General features: G+C 49.6%; 2 protein-coding genes across 15 annotated transcripts in view; one reads left to right on the top strand and one right to left on the bottom strand.

Moving 5' to 3' along the window:
* Positions 1-673: 673 nt before the first annotated feature.
* LOC122377861 (persulfide dioxygenase ETHE1, mitochondrial-like) lies at positions 674-12,235 on the bottom strand. The gene is made up of 7 exons (XM_043358380.1): positions 12,210-12,235; positions 8,724-8,888; positions 7,225-7,369; positions 4,466-4,651; positions 2,799-2,981; positions 2,183-2,299; positions 674-1,819 (listed from the first exon to the last, which is right to left on the bottom strand). Exons 2-7 carry the CDS (start codon positions 8,877-8,879, stop codon positions 1,725-1,727), a joined length of 882 nt encoding a protein of 293 aa, XP_043214315.1. The 5' UTR covers positions 8,880-8,888; positions 12,210-12,235; the 3' UTR covers positions 674-1,724.
* Positions 12,236-13,676: 1,441 nt separating this feature from the next.
* The window catches only part of LOC122377809 (formin-binding protein 1-like), a 39,779-nt gene continuing 36,628 nt past the window's right edge, over positions 13,677-16,827 (top strand). For 2 of the 14 annotated variants that reach the window (XM_043358295.1, XM_043358258.1), the window contains exons 1-2: positions 13,677-14,288; positions 14,588-14,703. In XM_043358295.1, coding sequence (XP_043214230.1) covers positions 14,265-14,288; positions 14,588-14,703 — 140 coding nt within the window. In that variant the 5' untranslated portion in view covers positions 13,677-14,264. The remainder of the gene's footprint in view (positions 14,289-14,587; positions 14,704-16,827) is intronic. The other 12 variants (XM_043358313.1, XM_043358324.1, XM_043358305.1 and 9 more) reach the window with 12 other exon arrangements.

The raw sequence follows: 16,827 nt of genomic DNA, 5'->3' as shown, positions 1-16,827 counted from the left end.
CATAGCAGCAAGGCCATCTATAGAGCATAGCAGAGTTATTGGACTGACGAGGACGTAATGCAGATTCCTAAGCTCTTTTGTTTATATTTATGCTCCTTACCTAACTTTAGCTAACCTAACTTACTGACCAAACTCTAACAAATGCATTGTATTTGTATATGCTTGTCAACCTACACATAACCAGTCATTTAGCTACTTCCGCTAGTCGCTACTCCTTTAGGTCGATGGTCGATCGCAGGCGGCACTGCTTGTTGACGCCTGACCCCGTGTGCGGCTTGGGTTTGGCGGATTCGCTCAATCCTCGACAGCAAAAGAGTGAAACTACACCATTCATAGGCGGCGGAACGGGGGGGGGGGGGGACACTAGGGGACCGTGTCCCCCTTGATTTCGCCATTTTTACATTAGCATTTAGCTCTATGGGCGTTGCATGGAAAGAATGGGACCAAAAGTCGGCAGTGCCACCCCCCTAACTGAAGGTGTTCCGCCGCTACTGTCATATAAAACGGTTTACTTAGACGGATTATGTCATCGAAATTCCCGCTGCTTGCACAATATGCGCATTATTGCACATCTAACGATGCCTGGTTCATTCACTGTCATTTTTAATACAGCGAAATCCGTTGTTTTCTATTCATTGCTGTGCCGTCACGATAGCTGCTAATGCCAAATGTGTCCCAATATTTTTCTCCTTTATTTTCATCGTCAAGCACATATGCACAACCATAGAAAAGGCAGGCCCACAACTAAGCAGCAAAGGCAAAGGCAAAAGTCCAGATATTTAGTTATATCGCAGTGCCGAACCAACCGGGCACATCGAAGCACATTATGCGTTTCATCCCAGCCAATTAGCACTGCACATACATGGCATGCAGCAGCCACCATGAGACGAATTACGGAGCCCGCTGGCTAGCCGTTGAGCATTGTTCGAGTCGCCCGGCGGGATATGGTAGGCAGTTTGCCATGACGCCGCAGAAGGCGTCATGTATGTATCCCTATATTGGACAATCAGCAGAAAATGTGGCGCGCCCAATCCGCTAAATATATTCAATGCACCAAGCCCTTTTCCCTCCTACGATGCATACCTACGAAAGCCAGTATATAATCCACGTTAAACCCATTGAGCGGTACAAAATGTCATTACAAAAATACGTATTTATAAAATCTCACAGCGGTTAACAATCTATCATCACAATGCCCAAAACAGCACCTAATATTGCCAAAATCTAATGTAAATCTAAAGCCGGCCCTCCAAGCTTCAACACAAACTTGGCATCATGGTTCTCAGGGAAATTACGCAAGCCTAAGTCCCCGAGCATCTAAACCAGACACAGTAGCCCGGGCCACTGCACGACAGCTGACTGCAGGCTCACACACAGTGAGCGTTACGTTAGTGTAGCAGGCCGCCACCAAGCGGCACACCTTACCGCGTAACAACTGGACCGGCCTCTGTTCGTAACGTGGGCGCCCGAATCACACACACCCGGGCTGCTCCCGGAGGTTGGTCGCTCAGCCCGTCCGGCACCCTCTCCGACCGGAGCGGGCAGCTCAGTGCGACACTCTCCCCCCGACCGGAGATTGGCCGCGCGGTCCGTCCGGCACTCTCCCCCGACCGGAGCGGGCAGCCAGTGCGGCACTCTTCCCGACCGGAGGCGGGTACGGCCGGCGCGGCAGCATGCAGCCGGGCCTGACCCGAGCACCGGCCAGCGGCCAGCGGTCGCCACCCTTAGGCACGCGCCGCGCTGAGCTTCTCGAAGAGCGCGCGGTGGTTGGAGGACAGCTCCTGGAGGCCACAGGCGCGGTTGGCCGGCAGTGCCTCGTCTGTTGAACAGCGGGAGAGTAAGCTACCGGAGCAGTTACGCTACATCGGCGCCAATAGAGCACTCACCACATCCCACTGGTTCATTATAACCGCGTCAATAGCCCCAGTGCCCGGAGGGACCTACAACGGCGCAGTGGTCCGACCTCAGGTCCGTCCGAGCACAGGTCCCCTTGCATGGCTGATGAGACCTGTGCACATCAGTGCACTGCTGCAGTGGTCCGATTCCGTCTGGTCCCGTCAGTGACCAACTATGGTCCAATCAGTGGTCCGAGCTCTAGACCCATCAGTGCTGCAAACTCCTGTCCTATCCGTGGTTCGACTCTGGTCCGAACACCTAACACTGGTCCGGGTGCAGTACTCACCGATGTACTTGGGGTAGTCCAGCTTCAGGTCCTCCATGAACTTGATGAACTTTTCCCGGGAGAGGGTCAGCCTCGGGTTCAGCGTCTTCTCCTCTGCCACCGAGGAGCTGGTGAAGCCTGGAAAGGGCACTATAAACAATAAACAACACACGAGATCAAGTCGTCACAAGCTTAAAGCGAAAAATGTCATAAATCGTGAGTTTCTAGTAAATGAGGCAAATGTCAACATGTTCCCTTAGTGTGTATATCTGCGGTTTCACTGATAAACAATGCCGACTTAGTGACAGTACGCAGCTGCATGTTTCCACTCCGATTGTCACGACTGACACGCGCCTCAGCTGAAGCATAATGTCGTCCGTTACTGTTGGGCCGACTCACCATTGCACGCAATGCCCCTTCCCTCCTGTACAGGCCAAATCTCATCTGTACCCACTGCCCCGTCCCTCCCCAAACCCGCCTCACAGTCCCCGCTGCCCGCCACGCCGCGCTCGTAGTGTACCGCGGGAGTGGTGCCCCTCTCCCCCGCTGCCCGCTGTGCCGTACTCGTACCGCGGTAGTGGGGGCGCACCTCCTCCCTCCCCCCCCCCCGCTGCCCCCCGCTGTGCTGCACTCGTACCGCGGTAGTCGTGGGCCGGCAGCACGGTGAAGTGGTCGGGCAGGCTGAAGATCTCGCGGTGCACCGAGTCGTACAGTGTGCCGCTGTCTCCCTCCTGGAAGTCGGTGCGGCCGCAGCCGCGGATCAGCACCGCGTCACCGGTGAACACCAGACCGGCCGCGTGCAGCACGTACGACACACAGCCTGCCGGGCAGAGGAGCGGCACCACACGTACAGACCGGCCGCGTGCAGCAAGTACGACACACAGCCTGCCGGGCAGAGGAGCGGTACCACACGTCCCCGGTGAACACCAGACCGGCCGCGTGCAGCACGTACGACACACAGCCTGCCGGGCAGAGGAGCGGTACCACACGTCCCCGGTGAACACCAGACCGGCCGCGTGCAGCACGTACGACACACAGCCTGCCGGGCAGAGGAGCGGCACCACACGTACAGACCGGCCGCGTGCAGCAAGTACGACACACAGCCTGCCGGGCAGAGGAGCGGTACCACCGCGTCCCCGGTAAACACCAGACCGGCCGCGTGCAGCACGTACGACACACAGCCTGCCGGGCAGAGGAGCGGTACCACACGTCCCCGGTAAACACCAGGCCGGCCGCGTGCAGCACGTACGACACACAGCCTGCCGGGCAGAGGAGCGGCACCACACGTACAGACTGGCGCACAGGGGGAGTATGATATGTACATACAGTCTGCCGTACAGAGGGGTACGACACGTACAGACTGACGCACAGAGGGAGTACGACATACAACCTGTCGTACAGAGGGAGTACGACAAGTACAGTCTGGCGTACAAATGGGTACGACACGTACAGTCTGGCGCACAGGGGGAGTATGATATGTATAGTCTGCCGTACAGAGAGGTACGACACGTACAGCCTGCCGTATAGTAAGAGGGAGTACGACACACAACATGTCGTACAGAGGGAGTACGACACGCACAGACTGCCGTCAGAGGGTTGCGACATGTACAGACTGCCATACACAGAGTATGACACACAACCTGTCGTACAGAGGGGTAAGACACGTGCAGTCTGGCGCACAGACGGGTACGTCACACTCACATACATACAGTCTGCCGCACAGAGAGTACGGTTACGTACCTAAAGGGTACCAAGCAAAGGAGGTACAACAAGTGCGACACACTTCTTGCTGTACATGCAGTAAGAAAAGTAAGCATGTACGAGTTATGACGCACGGTCGCACCGCATTTCTAATAAAAAAGTCTGTGGGTACCCCGTCTCTCACCGTTGGTGTGTCCGTGGGTACCCCGTCTCCCACCGTTGGTGTGTCCGTGGGTACCCCGTCTCTCACCGTTGGTGTGTCTGTGTCTGTGGGTACCCCGTCTCTCACCGTTGGTGTGTCTGTGGGCACCCCGTGTCTCACCGTTGGTGTGTCTATGGGCACCCCGTGTCTCACCGTTGGTGTGTCTATGGGTACCCCGTCTCTCACCGTTGGTGTGTCTGTGGGTACCCCGTCTCTCACCGTTGGTGTGTCTATGGGCTCTCACCGTTGGTGTGTCCGTGGGTACCCCGTGTCTCACCGTTGGTGTGTCCGTGGGTACCTCGTCTCTCACCGTTGGTGTGTCTGTGGGTACCCCGTCTCTCACCGTTGGTGTGTCTATGGGCTCTCACCGTTGGTGTGTCCGTGGGCACCCCGTCTCTCACCGTTGGTGTGCCCCGGCGTGGCGCGCGTCTCCAGCTGCAGGCCGCCCACGGTGACGATGTCGCCGGCGCTCAGCCGGACGTCAGCGCGCGCCCCGGACGCCGCCGCTATGACGCTCCGGCACGACGGCACGTGCTGCTTCAGCAGGCCCGAGCCGGTCACGTGGTCGGCGTGCATGTGCGTGTTCACTGCCGGGAGGTGGACGGAGGGAGCTGAACGGTGTGGGACGCTCTCATTGACAGCTTACCACGGTCACAGCCAATAGACACAACAACACTTGGAGGCAAAACCAAACGCACACCACAGATGGAAAACGAGATATTGGGGCACTAACTATCCGTAGTTGCTGCTGGTAACCAGTAAAGGAGTATGAAAAAAGACATGAGAACAGGGGCGTCGCCACGGATTTTTTAGTTTGGGGAGGGGGTCGGGTTTAAGGTCTTCGCCCTGTTGGGATTGGCTCCCATTTTTCGTGTGTAAAGAAAGCCTCGGCGCACAGCGCAAAAAAGTACATCTTATTATACATCACTTTGCATTGTGTGTAAAAATTTTGATTTCAGGTCACCTACAAGATTAGGGTCACCTAAAAGCTACAAGATTTTCACACCGACGTAAGGAGACGCTTCTTCAACGTGAGATGCATAGCTGCGTGGAATGCTTTGTCAGTGTTTGTGACCGCACCTAAATTAGCTGGATTTAAGAAGTTACTGGAGAAGGCGCTGGGCGAGGCTCTCTACGAATTCACTGACTGACGGTTGTACAGTTTTCTAGGCATACGCGTATTAAGGAGTCGATAATATGTTCGCTGTCGATAATATGTTCGTGTTTATTGAAGACGCCAAATTCCAGCCACAATATGCATTGTAATTATCATGTGAGCTGTGTTTCTATCTGGGCTGGCGCGTCTTTTGATCAGGGTTCCTAAATATCCTTCTCGATTTCCTAACCACGTTTTGGGCTCAGACCAGAAATGGAAACCCAGCCAGGTGAGTAAACCTGAGGTCAGGTCAGGTCACCAATGCTACGTCAAGTTATGTAGCCTCTAAAAATGTGATTTTGTCATTCCTTCAGCTTAATCCCCTAACAGGGACTCGAATTTCCACTGCGGGGGGGGGGGGGGGGAGATCGGTCTGGCCATAGACCATTTTGTTGATGCCTTGCCCCCGGGGCCTGAAATGTTGACCTGAGGTCATATTGGCCACTTAGAACCTTAGCCTGTGACCCTAACCCTTAGACTTAGCCTGTGAAGAAACCATCGCTTGTTGTTATGCGCGTTTGCGCTCCTCTGGCTCGTCAGGTAATGCAAGCAGTTTTAGTCGCATATTTTCGGACTCTGGGTATAACTGACAAAATTACCGGCCATTAACGACCTCATAATGGTCCGACCATCGACTTCATCAGACAATTAGTAGCCTCAGTGGGTTTCAGTGTTGGTAAGCACTTCACGAACGAGCGAGCAGGCTTGAGGCCAGCGAACTTCAGGCGTAAATGGCGGATGCGGTCTGTCTGTTCTATATAAGTGGCACGACTTGCTGACTATGAACGAGTGGGCCTTGGACTGGGCCATGACACTGCACTGTGGGAATTGGGCACTGCACGGGCGTAGGTGCAAAAAGAGACCGTATAGTGCGAACCACTCATCTATCTAGGACTCCATGCTCTGCGTCAGTTCCCTACAGCAATCTCTGAGGACGTCACACGAGCATTTGAGGGGTCCGCGCTTACCTATGAGGGCACCACATCAGCCTCTGTTGGCCTTGAACGACAGCTCTATGCTAACCACTGAGGGCTCGCGCCGGCCTCTGAGAGACCGCTTCCGACAGAGAGAGCCACTCCGGCCTAAGGCCTCTCTGGGCACAAGGCCCTCCTCCGCGAGCCCACACCGTCTTCTGAGGACCTTACAGGACCCCAATGTACTCTGATGGTACCCTACTTCATTCTCGAATGGCCGTTCACTCATCACTGACATCTGAGGCCAGGGCCTCGTCTAAGGAATTTTCCGTGGGTGGGTGGGTGGAAGGGGGGGGGGAGGAATCCCACGAATACAACATTGGCACCATATGTAATTCAATGGTGTGTTGTTTGGCCTATGAATGGCATTCAGGGCAGAAGCAAAGAAACCGTAGTTTTTGGACCCGCTAAGCCTCAGCATGAGGGCACTAATAGGTAGAAGGGCACCAAACAACAGGAAGGCCCAATGATCAGGAGGGCGGCGATCAACAGGAGGTCATTAGCGGGTAGAAGGGTGGTGATCAACAAGTGTGCCAATGGGAAGGACAGCCCCGATCAACATTCAACAGGAGGGCACCAAAAGGTAGGACAGCGTCAATCAACATGAGAGCAGGGGGCTATCGGGTAGGGACGCAGCAATTAACAGGCTAAGATTAGAGCGCTACAGCATACATATGCGATTGGATGGTACCAGAGGGCGCCCGCCAACCGCATTTGCCCTGTCAATACATTTGCGATTGGAGGGCGCCCTCGGCGTCCAAGGGAGGGAGCATGGCCAAGTGCCTCCCCCCCCCCCCCCCCCCCCTCCGGCATTGGTCAGGACCCGTTCATTACTATAGTCTGTTCTTGGTCTGTTCCATATCAAGGTTGCAGTCGGAGTTTCTTCGGCAGATCGCTCATAGGGCCTTGATCGCTCCTCCGCTCAAGAATTTGCGTCTTAAAATGTAAGAGCTGTATATACAGAAATCACGCACTGCTTTCAGCAGGGCACTTCGGCTGCAAGCTTGAAACGGAACAGAGTATAGCTGACCTGCATATTTCAGTGTGAGCCCCAGGTCGCTGACCACCTGCAGGTCCCGGGTGACCTGGTCGATGACAGGATCGATCAGAGCCGCTTCTCCAGTGCTCCGGTCTCCCACCAGATAAGTATAGGTGTACGTGTCAGCATCAAACAACTGCCGCACATGGGGAGGCAGGCATCAAAAGGTCAGACCACAGGTCCATAATATAGGAGCGTCTATCTCTTTCAAATTGGTGCATGAGGTTTAGTCAATCTGATCAGCCATGCCTTTTAATGAGTATTTCATCGCTACCTTTTTTAACACGCGCCGTGCTGGGGGGGACAGTGTGGCCAAATTGGTGATGTTGCGTGGAAAGTCACCCCCCATGAAAAGCATAATGACATCATCAGAAATTTTAAAATTACATCATCACGACGTTTTTGTCGTGAAGGCATGCCTATGTAGTGTAGGAATAAAGACTAAAAATGTTCCAATGTACGATTCGCACCGTCATACTCGTGCTGTCGCGCTTGCAATGTTTTTTTTTTTTACATCTTTAATGACAATATTAGGAGTTTTTTGTACTTTCCGAACTTGACGTCAGGTATAGTTTTTCCACATTATCTGTAAAAACTGCACCTAAATTGAGGCTGAAGACGAGTTTTTTGAAAATATTGACATCCTCGTACAACTTTTTTATACATCCTCCCCCTAACGCTAAACCAATTTGGCCACACTGGGGGGGGGGGGGGGGGGAAGGGGTTACACCTGCCCCCCCCCCCATGTTTTTTGCATATATCTCAAAAACGGCGGCGCTTTCCGCACATGTTGTGAAAATTTCAGACCAGGGTCGTTCAAGGTCAGGTCACCAGGTCGCGTCAAGTGACCTTACGTCAGAAAAAGTTCAAAGGCTCGATAGTCGATATAGCCACACCGACTGAACGATCACTTTGAAACTTTCAGCGATTGATATGAGTAACAGCATGTATGTATATGCATGTATATGCATGCCCCTGAGATCATCTCAGGTCATGAACGGTCGCCAGCAGTTTTTTTGGCTATAACTTTTGATAGAGACGTGCTAGAGCGGTGAAACACGTCAGATGTGTTCAGCTCGACGATACGGATCGACTGATATGCATCATAACCCTTTGCGGTCAGGTCATGACCTTGACCTATGGTCAAATTTTCAAAATGACATTTCAATGTCAACAAATAGTTCATTCGACGCGCCTTCACGAGAGGAACACGACGCTGCCAAAAGAAATGTCGTGGCTTTCTTGAGTCAAAAGTTATTGCCGAAAAATGTTTCGTGAAAATGCATCTTTTTACAGTTTTTGCCCTCTGGAGGCTAAACCGTTGACCTGACGTCAAATCTGAAAACATCACTCAGAAAGATCTGTAAAAGGGCTATCGAATGCGCTTTTCCGCGGCGCTGTAGCTGAATTGGTTCCCGAGGCGGTGTGGTGTGGTGGTGTTTTAGGGCGCACCAGTAAGTAGACATGCAGGCAGTAGGTAGGTGTCCCACCTGTCTGAACACCAGGTTCGTGCCAGGAGCAGTTACAGTTGAGTGCAGCCTGCTGGGGCATGTAGACGGAACAGAACCACACTGCAGAGTCTGCCTGGAGACCAGACTTCCAGCTATCTGTCCCCACTGGGGCAGCACTCTTCTCATTGCCAGCATCCTCACTACCTGCACAGAAAAAAAGGCAGGATCAATACAAAAGAAACTGGTATCGGTAACCCTGGCGTCACCGGTAGTGTTTTCGTTCAAGGCTAAGGTTTCCTGTATTAGGCTGCTGTGCCAAGCCGAAGCATGCTGTGACGACTGACGTCACTGGGTAAGAGAAGATAACGTACCACGCTATCAGTATTGGTATCGACTGAGACTCAGATTGACTCAGACCGACTCAGGCAGACTCAAACTGACTCGACCGACTCAAACCGATTCAAATCGACTCGGACCGACTCAGAACGACTCAAATCGATTCCGATCGACTCAGACAGACTCAGAACGACTCAAACCGACTCAGGCGGACTCTAACTGACTCGACCGACTCAAAATGATTCAGATCGACTCAGGCCGACTCAGGTAGACTCAGAACGACTCAAACTGACTCAGACCGAATCAACCGACTCAAATCGATTCCGATCGACTCAGACAGACTCAGAACGACTCAAACCGACTCAGGCAGACTCTAACTGACTCGACCGGCTCAAACCGATTCAGATCGACTCAGACCGACTCAGGTAAATTCAGAACGACTCAAACTGACTTGGACCGAATCAACCGACTCAAATCGATTCCAAACGAATCAAACAGACTCGGTACGACTCAGACAGCCTCAGGCAGACCCAAACTGACTCGACCGACTCAAACCAATTCAGATCGACTCAGGCCGACTCAGCTAGACTCAAACGACTCAAACTGACAGACCCAACCGACTCAATCGATTCCGATTGACTCAGACAGGCTCAGAAAGACTCAGACAGGCTCAGGCAGACTCAAACCGACTCAACTGACTCAAACTGATGTAGACCGACTCAGACACACCCATCGGTTTGACCTGAATCGGTTTGAGTCGGTCGAGTCAGTTCGAGTCTGCCTGAGTCGGTTTGAGTCTGCCTGGTCTGAGTCGTTCTGAGTCTCTCTGAGTCGATCGGAATCGATTTGAGTCGGTTGAGTCGGTCTGAGTCAGGTCGAGTCGTTCTGAGTCTATCTGAGTCAGTCTGTGTCGATCTGAATAGGTCTGAGTCTGCCTGAGTCGGTTTGAGTCTGCCTGAGTCGTTCTGAGTCAGTCTGAGTCGATCGGAACGATTTGAGTCAGTTGAGTCGTTCTGAGTCAGTCTGAGTCATTCTGAGTCTATCTGAGTCAGCCTAAGTCGATCTGAATCGGTCTGAGTCTGCCTGAGTCTGTCTGAATCGATCGGAATCGATTTGAGTCTGTTGAGTCGTTCTGAGTCAGTTTGAGTCGTTCTGAGTCATTCTGAGTCGGTCTGAGTCGATTTGAGTCGGTTGATTCAGTTTGAGTCTGCCTGAGTCAGTCTGAGTCAATCTGAGTCTCAGTTGATACTGATAACGTGGTACGTTATCTTCTCTTACCCAGTGACGTCACAGCATGCTTCAGCTTGGCACGGCAGCCTAATAAGGAAACCTTAGCTTTGAACGAAAACACTACCGGTGACGCCAGGGTTACCGATACCGAGAAACTCACATCGCATCACCACCTCAGCTGCAACAGTAAATACCTAATTCTAGGATGACCTTCCTTCAGGGTTCTGATTTTGATCTCATTGGGCTTGTGGCTTTCCAATCCTTATCACATGGCTTCATTTGTGGCTTAGCTCAGTAGGCGGAACTATGGTCATGAGTACCCAAATATAGGAACGTTCCCGTTTTTGGGAACGGAGTTCCCAAATATGGGAACGGGCGTTCCCATTTATGAGAACGGAAGGCAATTTTTCGGCCGTTCGCCCACTAAAACTCAAAAGTGCATCACGTCTCAAAAAAGTGCACGCTGATTGAAGTATCTACTAAATCTCCATAAAGTTATCTTTAATCTGACCGTGGAACAAGGAAATTGACCGTGGAATGATATTTTTAATGATTTTTTAAAAATGACAAAATGTTGAAAATATGGGTTATACGACATTTAACATGCAATTTTAAGGAAAATGAAGCATTTTTTAGTTTGAGGTTAAGTATAATAATTTTCGCCTGGTTATGAACTTTCATACTATCGACACCAGATGCTGACAAATGCAAGCGAAGACGCGGACGGTCCCGAGGTAATATTGTTGACTTTTGGTGTCGGGGCGGACGACCGCGTGGAACGTGAGTGAATTTACCGAACTACTGTTGTAAACTCAGTTTAAGCGGTTGAAAATTATCCAGCTGTATTTTATCAACCTTGAAAGACATATTTTATTTGGATGCTAGCTGTTAAGCATTGCTTTTAAGGAGCGTCATGAGCGTGGTTTTTGTCTTCGGTATTTTTAAGCACGATCGTTTTGGGGGAATTTCTTTTATGCAGGTCGCCCTGTGTGGCTTATTTATAATTTTTATGCTGATTTTGATCATTTCTCGTGCCCATCCTACCAGGCTTTTTGCCACTTACACTCATTAAGAAAGGAAAAAAGTAGATTTATATTGGTACTAGGTGTTTTGAGAGTGAAACATTTCAGCGTTCCCATTTTTGGATACTTACTTGTGCTCATCAACTATCAGTGTTAAACAGACAGGTGTTTTACATGCCTCCACCCTCGGCGCGGACGGTGTATATAGGTATGGAAGACCTTGTTGAACATCGCTGAGCGTTGTGAATTACGTAATCCTGCAGAGGGGGGCGTGCCCGTTGCGAGATCGACGGGAATAAAAGCGCAGAAGACCGGGCGGAACATGCGACGGTCTTGCCGGAAAGGTCATCTGATGATTGTTGCGTTAACAATAATTTGCGGCGTTGGACGTGATGCTTGTTAATGAAAAGAGCCCCTGAAAGCCGTCGGTGAAATCGTTCCCAATTTTGGGTACGCCGTTCCCATAATAAGGAACGCTTGCAGCGCCAGTGTACGAGAGCGTTCCCAAATTTGGGCTCGCGGCCCGTATGATGGACTGCTTTAGAAATAGGGGAACGATTTGAAACTACGATGGGCCTTACAATATCAAACTCTTTCCCAACAATATTGAGACAAATATCAGGCGGTTCACGATCGTTTTATATTTTTTGGACGTCATTTAACGGTTCTTTTTCTTGTTTTAAATAATGCCTACATGGCGTTCCCATATTTGGGTTTATCGTTCCCAAAGATGGGAACGAAAATGCGTTCCCGAAAATGGGTACGCTTGACCATAGTTCCGCCTACTGAGCTTACAAGCCATACTGATACACTGTGGAGCAGGAGGTGGACATTAGGTACAAGTAAGACAAGCCAATAGAATGAAGTAGCCACTAGCCTGCACACAAGTAACCATCAAAACAGAAAAAAAAAACTTGAGCGCAAAGGCTCCTCTAACCTCAGCCTTTTTCCTCAGATACCTTTTTCAAAACTTTCAACTTGCCTTCAATATGCTTTCCAAGGTTGCTTTCAACCAAGGGCCCAAAATCTTTCAACCAACTTACCCAGGGTATAAGGGTATATAGAACAACGGGTACACCAACGACGCGGAAAGCGCCCATTTTACCTGGATAAGTTACATGGTAGGTGATATATTTTTTGAATATGGAAAAAATAGAGTATTCTATTCTGACGAGTAAAGCCAAATTCATAAAGCAGTTATTTTTAAATTATATGTACCAGAAATAACATACTGACCATAGTTTAAAACTTAGTCTAAACTTAGTTGAAAAGCGTATAGTTGATACTAAGATGGAAGGAATCAATGGAAGGCGAAAATGGCGCAGCTGTTTCATTCTTAAAATGTGTTCGCAAGCAGGATTTACGTGATGCTAGCGACATCTGTCAATGTAATCGGCGACGCTGATTGGCTGATAGAGTCCGTGAGCAGTATTACTGACTTACGCCAGTACAGGGTTGAGGCAATGTGCGCATGCGCAGGAACTTGTGCTCTCACGGAGGGGCTTTTGGTACCTCGGGCAGCGCCCAATGCTTTTTGGACCTGTTATGGCCTCCGCATCGAAAAACGCTAGATAAAAAGGTTGTAGAGGAAGCTTGAGGCTACCTTTCCCCACAATAATATCGGCACTTTATCTTTTAGCTTACGTGTGAGGCTCGCTTGAAAAAGGTCGATTTAACATGGAAACCCTATGGGGTAGTAGTTTTTGAGCGCCCATTTGGCCTAATGCTACCAACTGTTACTGGCTACCCCTGAACTTACCTTCTTTCAGAAGACCAACGTTGTTTCAGAAGACACTAAACCACTGCCAAATACTGTTATCGCCGGGTATGCAGTGACTGGCTCCACAACAGGGAGATAAAGGTTATGGAATACGAATCGAATTGCAATGAATGCTAATTTGCAAAGGCAACGTTTAAGCTCACTCCTCCGATCAAGCATGTATAACCAGCTTCCACCTAGTGTTCAAACGTATACGTATTGCATGATGCAACGAACTGCTTTGCCACCAGACGTCGAAATCTGCCTTGTCATGCACTGTAAGCATTTTTCCAAGATGGTCGATTGAAAAACTGAAAATGATTTTTTAAAGCACCTCTTGACCAAGGCTATATAAGCTCTAGACTCAATTTAAAGTTTTATTACGGTAAAATATGACTAGTTATGCAGCTACCACCTACTGTCCACAACATAGAAAAAAATTCAGAACCTCAGAGCTGGAATGGTTACCCAGCAAGCGGCTAATAATAATATGCAACTTATATTTCTAAATGAACTTCCAATTTAGTGAATAACTGTTGTCAACATTATCAGTGATATACGATAAGGAAAACAAACGCTAAAGTAAGCGTTTGTTCAGAAAATATTGCTTTCTTCCTATTTTTGCAGCAGTTTAAGGACCCCTCCGCCGAAGATCGTCGCAGCTGCGCAATATATGACGTGGGAATAATTTTTAGTTTGTGTTCGGACTTCGAAGGGCGTGGACGGTGTTCCGTACGCTGGCACTTGTGGTTGTGATTTCAATTTGATAGGTAACTAAGGTGTCTTTCGATTAAGTTTCATAAAAAATATCACATTTTGTTTATTTCGAATGAGCGGTATAATTTTTATTAATTGAGTGCTTCAGTGTAAGGCACAGAAGGGCTCACTACTCGACTTACAAAAATTTGAAGTGAAATTTGAGACGGTTGCTCTGTGCTGTGTGCAAGTGCTACTTTTCTCAAGCTACCCACATTTCAACTTTGAAATAAGCTGAAAACTCGTGGAAGAAGACTCAGTGAATCCTGATCGTATTTTCAGGTGCCAGTGTAGGTGCAATCAGGCAATGGCCCCTAAATCCTAATCATTTTACCTGTTAGAAAAATGAAAGGTGTTAAGTGTCACTGATGTGAAATCCAGCTGCTGAAGTTATACTCTTATTCTCAGCACTTACGTCTTAAAGGGCATTTTTGAGAAAGCCTTGGGAGATTGAGACGTCAGTCAAACTGTTCAAGTATGGCCTGGGGAACTGAACTTTGGGTAAGCATATGTTGATATGGATGAAAAATTGTCTTACAGTTATTGTTTGATATGTTGCTTATTAATTTTTAACAGAAAATTATCTAATATGCATCACATTTTCACAGGGATATTGCATTTTCTGTCATCAGCTTCTATGCCAAGTGTAAGCTTGTCATAAAATGGACAATATATGTTTTACTTGTTGCCAGAAATATGTATAGGTTGAGTTCCACTTATTTTCTTTGGCATTGATTCTATTGTGTTCAGCTGTGAACTATGTGTATGCATTTGTTATAACCATTGTCATCTTTTTCCAGGACCAGTTTGACAATGTTTCCAGTCACACCCTAAAGGGATTGGAGTTCCTGGAAAAGTATGGAAGATTCCAGAAGGACCGCTGTGATGTGGAAAACCGATATGCTGCTGATCTCAGGTAATACTTTTTTGTAATCAGGAGGGGTGTTCATGGGCACTGCAAACTGCTGAGTGCGGTGTGTGCAGCAGGCGTGAGGGTAGGGGATGGGTAGGCAGTTATGACGTCATGGCTGCGTGCGGTGGACGGTCCGCTGTGGCCGGTCCCAACCGACCATAGCGGTCGCTGTGTGCGGTAACGGAAGGATGACGTAGGGACGCAGTGGGCGGAGCTTACAGCCTGTGTAGGTGTACGGTCCGACCGCACACAGGGCCCGTGAACAGCCCTAGGGCTCACATGTGCCTAAGCTCAAACTCCTAACTTGCTCTGCCTGCCAGGAAAGACATGCCTGTTGTCATCTGTTGTCATTGACAATCCTGGAGACTTACGTACACCACTGTTAAACTATTAAACATGGGAGGAACTCAGCTGTGCTCACCTAATCTGACAGAGATCGGGGCTGGCAGCATTAAAACCGAGACCGAGTCAGCTCCGCTGCTGGTGTACCTGCGCTGAAACCGTGCACCACTGAAGGATTGACGGGATAGAAGTTGACTGAATCATGGATGTCTAGTTTTCTGGGCAGTGGGCAATTCATGCCAATAGATAAAGATGTGTGATTGGAGCTCTCTATGTCTTTAGGGAGTTCAACAGATTATTGATTTTTTACGTCTGTGATGCTTGTGAGTTGCATCGCACGGATAGCTAACATTTATCGGTAATCGAGATTAGTGCGGGAACCTGGAAGTCGACATTTCCCACGGTAGTGACCAAGACATTTCACTCCCAGCCGGTTATATCGCACAGACGGTGCTGCCGTATTCGATCTCCGAGTGTCGGCGCTATCGTGTTCACATCGAGCCCCCTGCACATAGCCTCGTTTTTAAACGTGGCTTCGTGACAAGTTGCGCTCGAGTGTTCAATTCCCATTTCCCAGAAACTTATCATAGCTCGCACTGTAGCTTTCCAGCTTTTCCGCATCATTCGGCTACAAACGTCGCCTCGTTTTGCAAAGGTTGAAATGCTTGGACTCTGTTTAGTGCCTTATCGAAGTGCAGTACTGCCTGCGTTGTTTTGAAACTCTGCTGCTATTATAGTGCACTTTTTAATGTTACTATGAATCAACACAGGTATCGAAAGATACACTAGGTGCCATCGGTGTCACTCAGGGCACTGCGTTGTGAATGTGGACACATACTTTACGTTACGTTAGGGTGGAGATGCGTTAGGTCACCTCGGTATCATTTACTTATCATCTCATAAGGCACTGGTATGTAAAACCATTGTTAGTAGTGATGTCAATTACGGAAAATCGAGATACCGATACCAAACCAAATACCAACAATATCCATTGAAAGATACTGAAACCAAACCGACTTGGGAATAGGAGGAAAATAGGTACCAACTTTTTACCAAATTCTCAGCCTCTTTTACATTAGTGAGGATTCATAATACCAACAAAATACCAAATCCACTCGCCTTGAAATACCAAATACCAAGTTTGTATCGGTTTGGTATCGGTATACCAAAAGGTTGGTATCCGAATGACATCTCTAATTGTCAGTGAAGGGCGGAGACGCTTGTTTCGCGACTGTGTTTGCGGTTCACGACTGGTGTCAGATTGCGGCGAGGAGCCGTCACCGGAACATCTGCGGCCGAGACGACCCACAGCCAGCCGCCTATCTCTCCAGTCCACGCGGCACGCTGGTGTGGTCGAGTCGACAGCCGCCTATCTCCCCACGCGGCACGCTGGTGTGGTCGAGTCGACAGCCGCCTACTGTGTCCGGTAACAGTACACACTGCAGTCTGCACTGTCCGACGGCTGTGTGCTGGATCCGGATACTCCACTGGCTGGTGGGCCTATACTGTGTCCGATAACAGTACACACTCCCTGACTGGTGGGCCTAGACTGTGTGCGGTAACACTACACACTCCACTGACCGACGGCTGACGTGTGCTGGATCCGAATACTACAATGGCTGATGGGCCTGTACTGGATCTGGTAACAGTACACACTCCACTGGCCGACGGCTGACGTGTGCTGGATCCGGATACTCCACTGACGGTGGGCCTATACTGTGTAGTGTGTCCGGTAACATTACACATTCCACTGGCCGACGATTGTGTGCTGGATCCGGATACTCC

The sequence above is a fragment of the Amphibalanus amphitrite genome, unplaced genomic scaffold (assembly GCF_019059575.1).
Source record: "Amphibalanus amphitrite isolate SeventyFive unplaced genomic scaffold, NRLGWU_Aamphi_draft 000006F_arrow, whole genome shotgun sequence".
Classification (NCBI taxonomy): domain Eukaryota; kingdom Metazoa; phylum Arthropoda; class Thecostraca; order Balanomorpha; family Balanidae; genus Amphibalanus; species Amphibalanus amphitrite.
Note: the sequence above shows the minus strand (reverse complement) of the source record. Positions and strands in the feature narration are given on the sequence as shown.

Excerpts from the sequence above, each read along its gene's own strand:
- LOC122377861 (XM_043358380.1), bottom strand. The coding sequence starts at position 8,879 with ATGCTGGCAATGAGAAGAGTGCTGCCCCAGTGGGGACAGATAGCTGGA. Across the intron at positions 4,652-7,224 it reads GCTCACACTGAAATATGCAG|TGAACACGCACATGCACGCC; the intron begins GTCAGCTATACT and ends ACCTCCCGGCAG. Across the intron at positions 2,300-2,798 it reads GCCGGCCCACGACTACCGCG|GCTTCACCAGCTCCTCGGTG; the intron begins GTACGAGTGCAG and ends TGCCCTTTCCAG.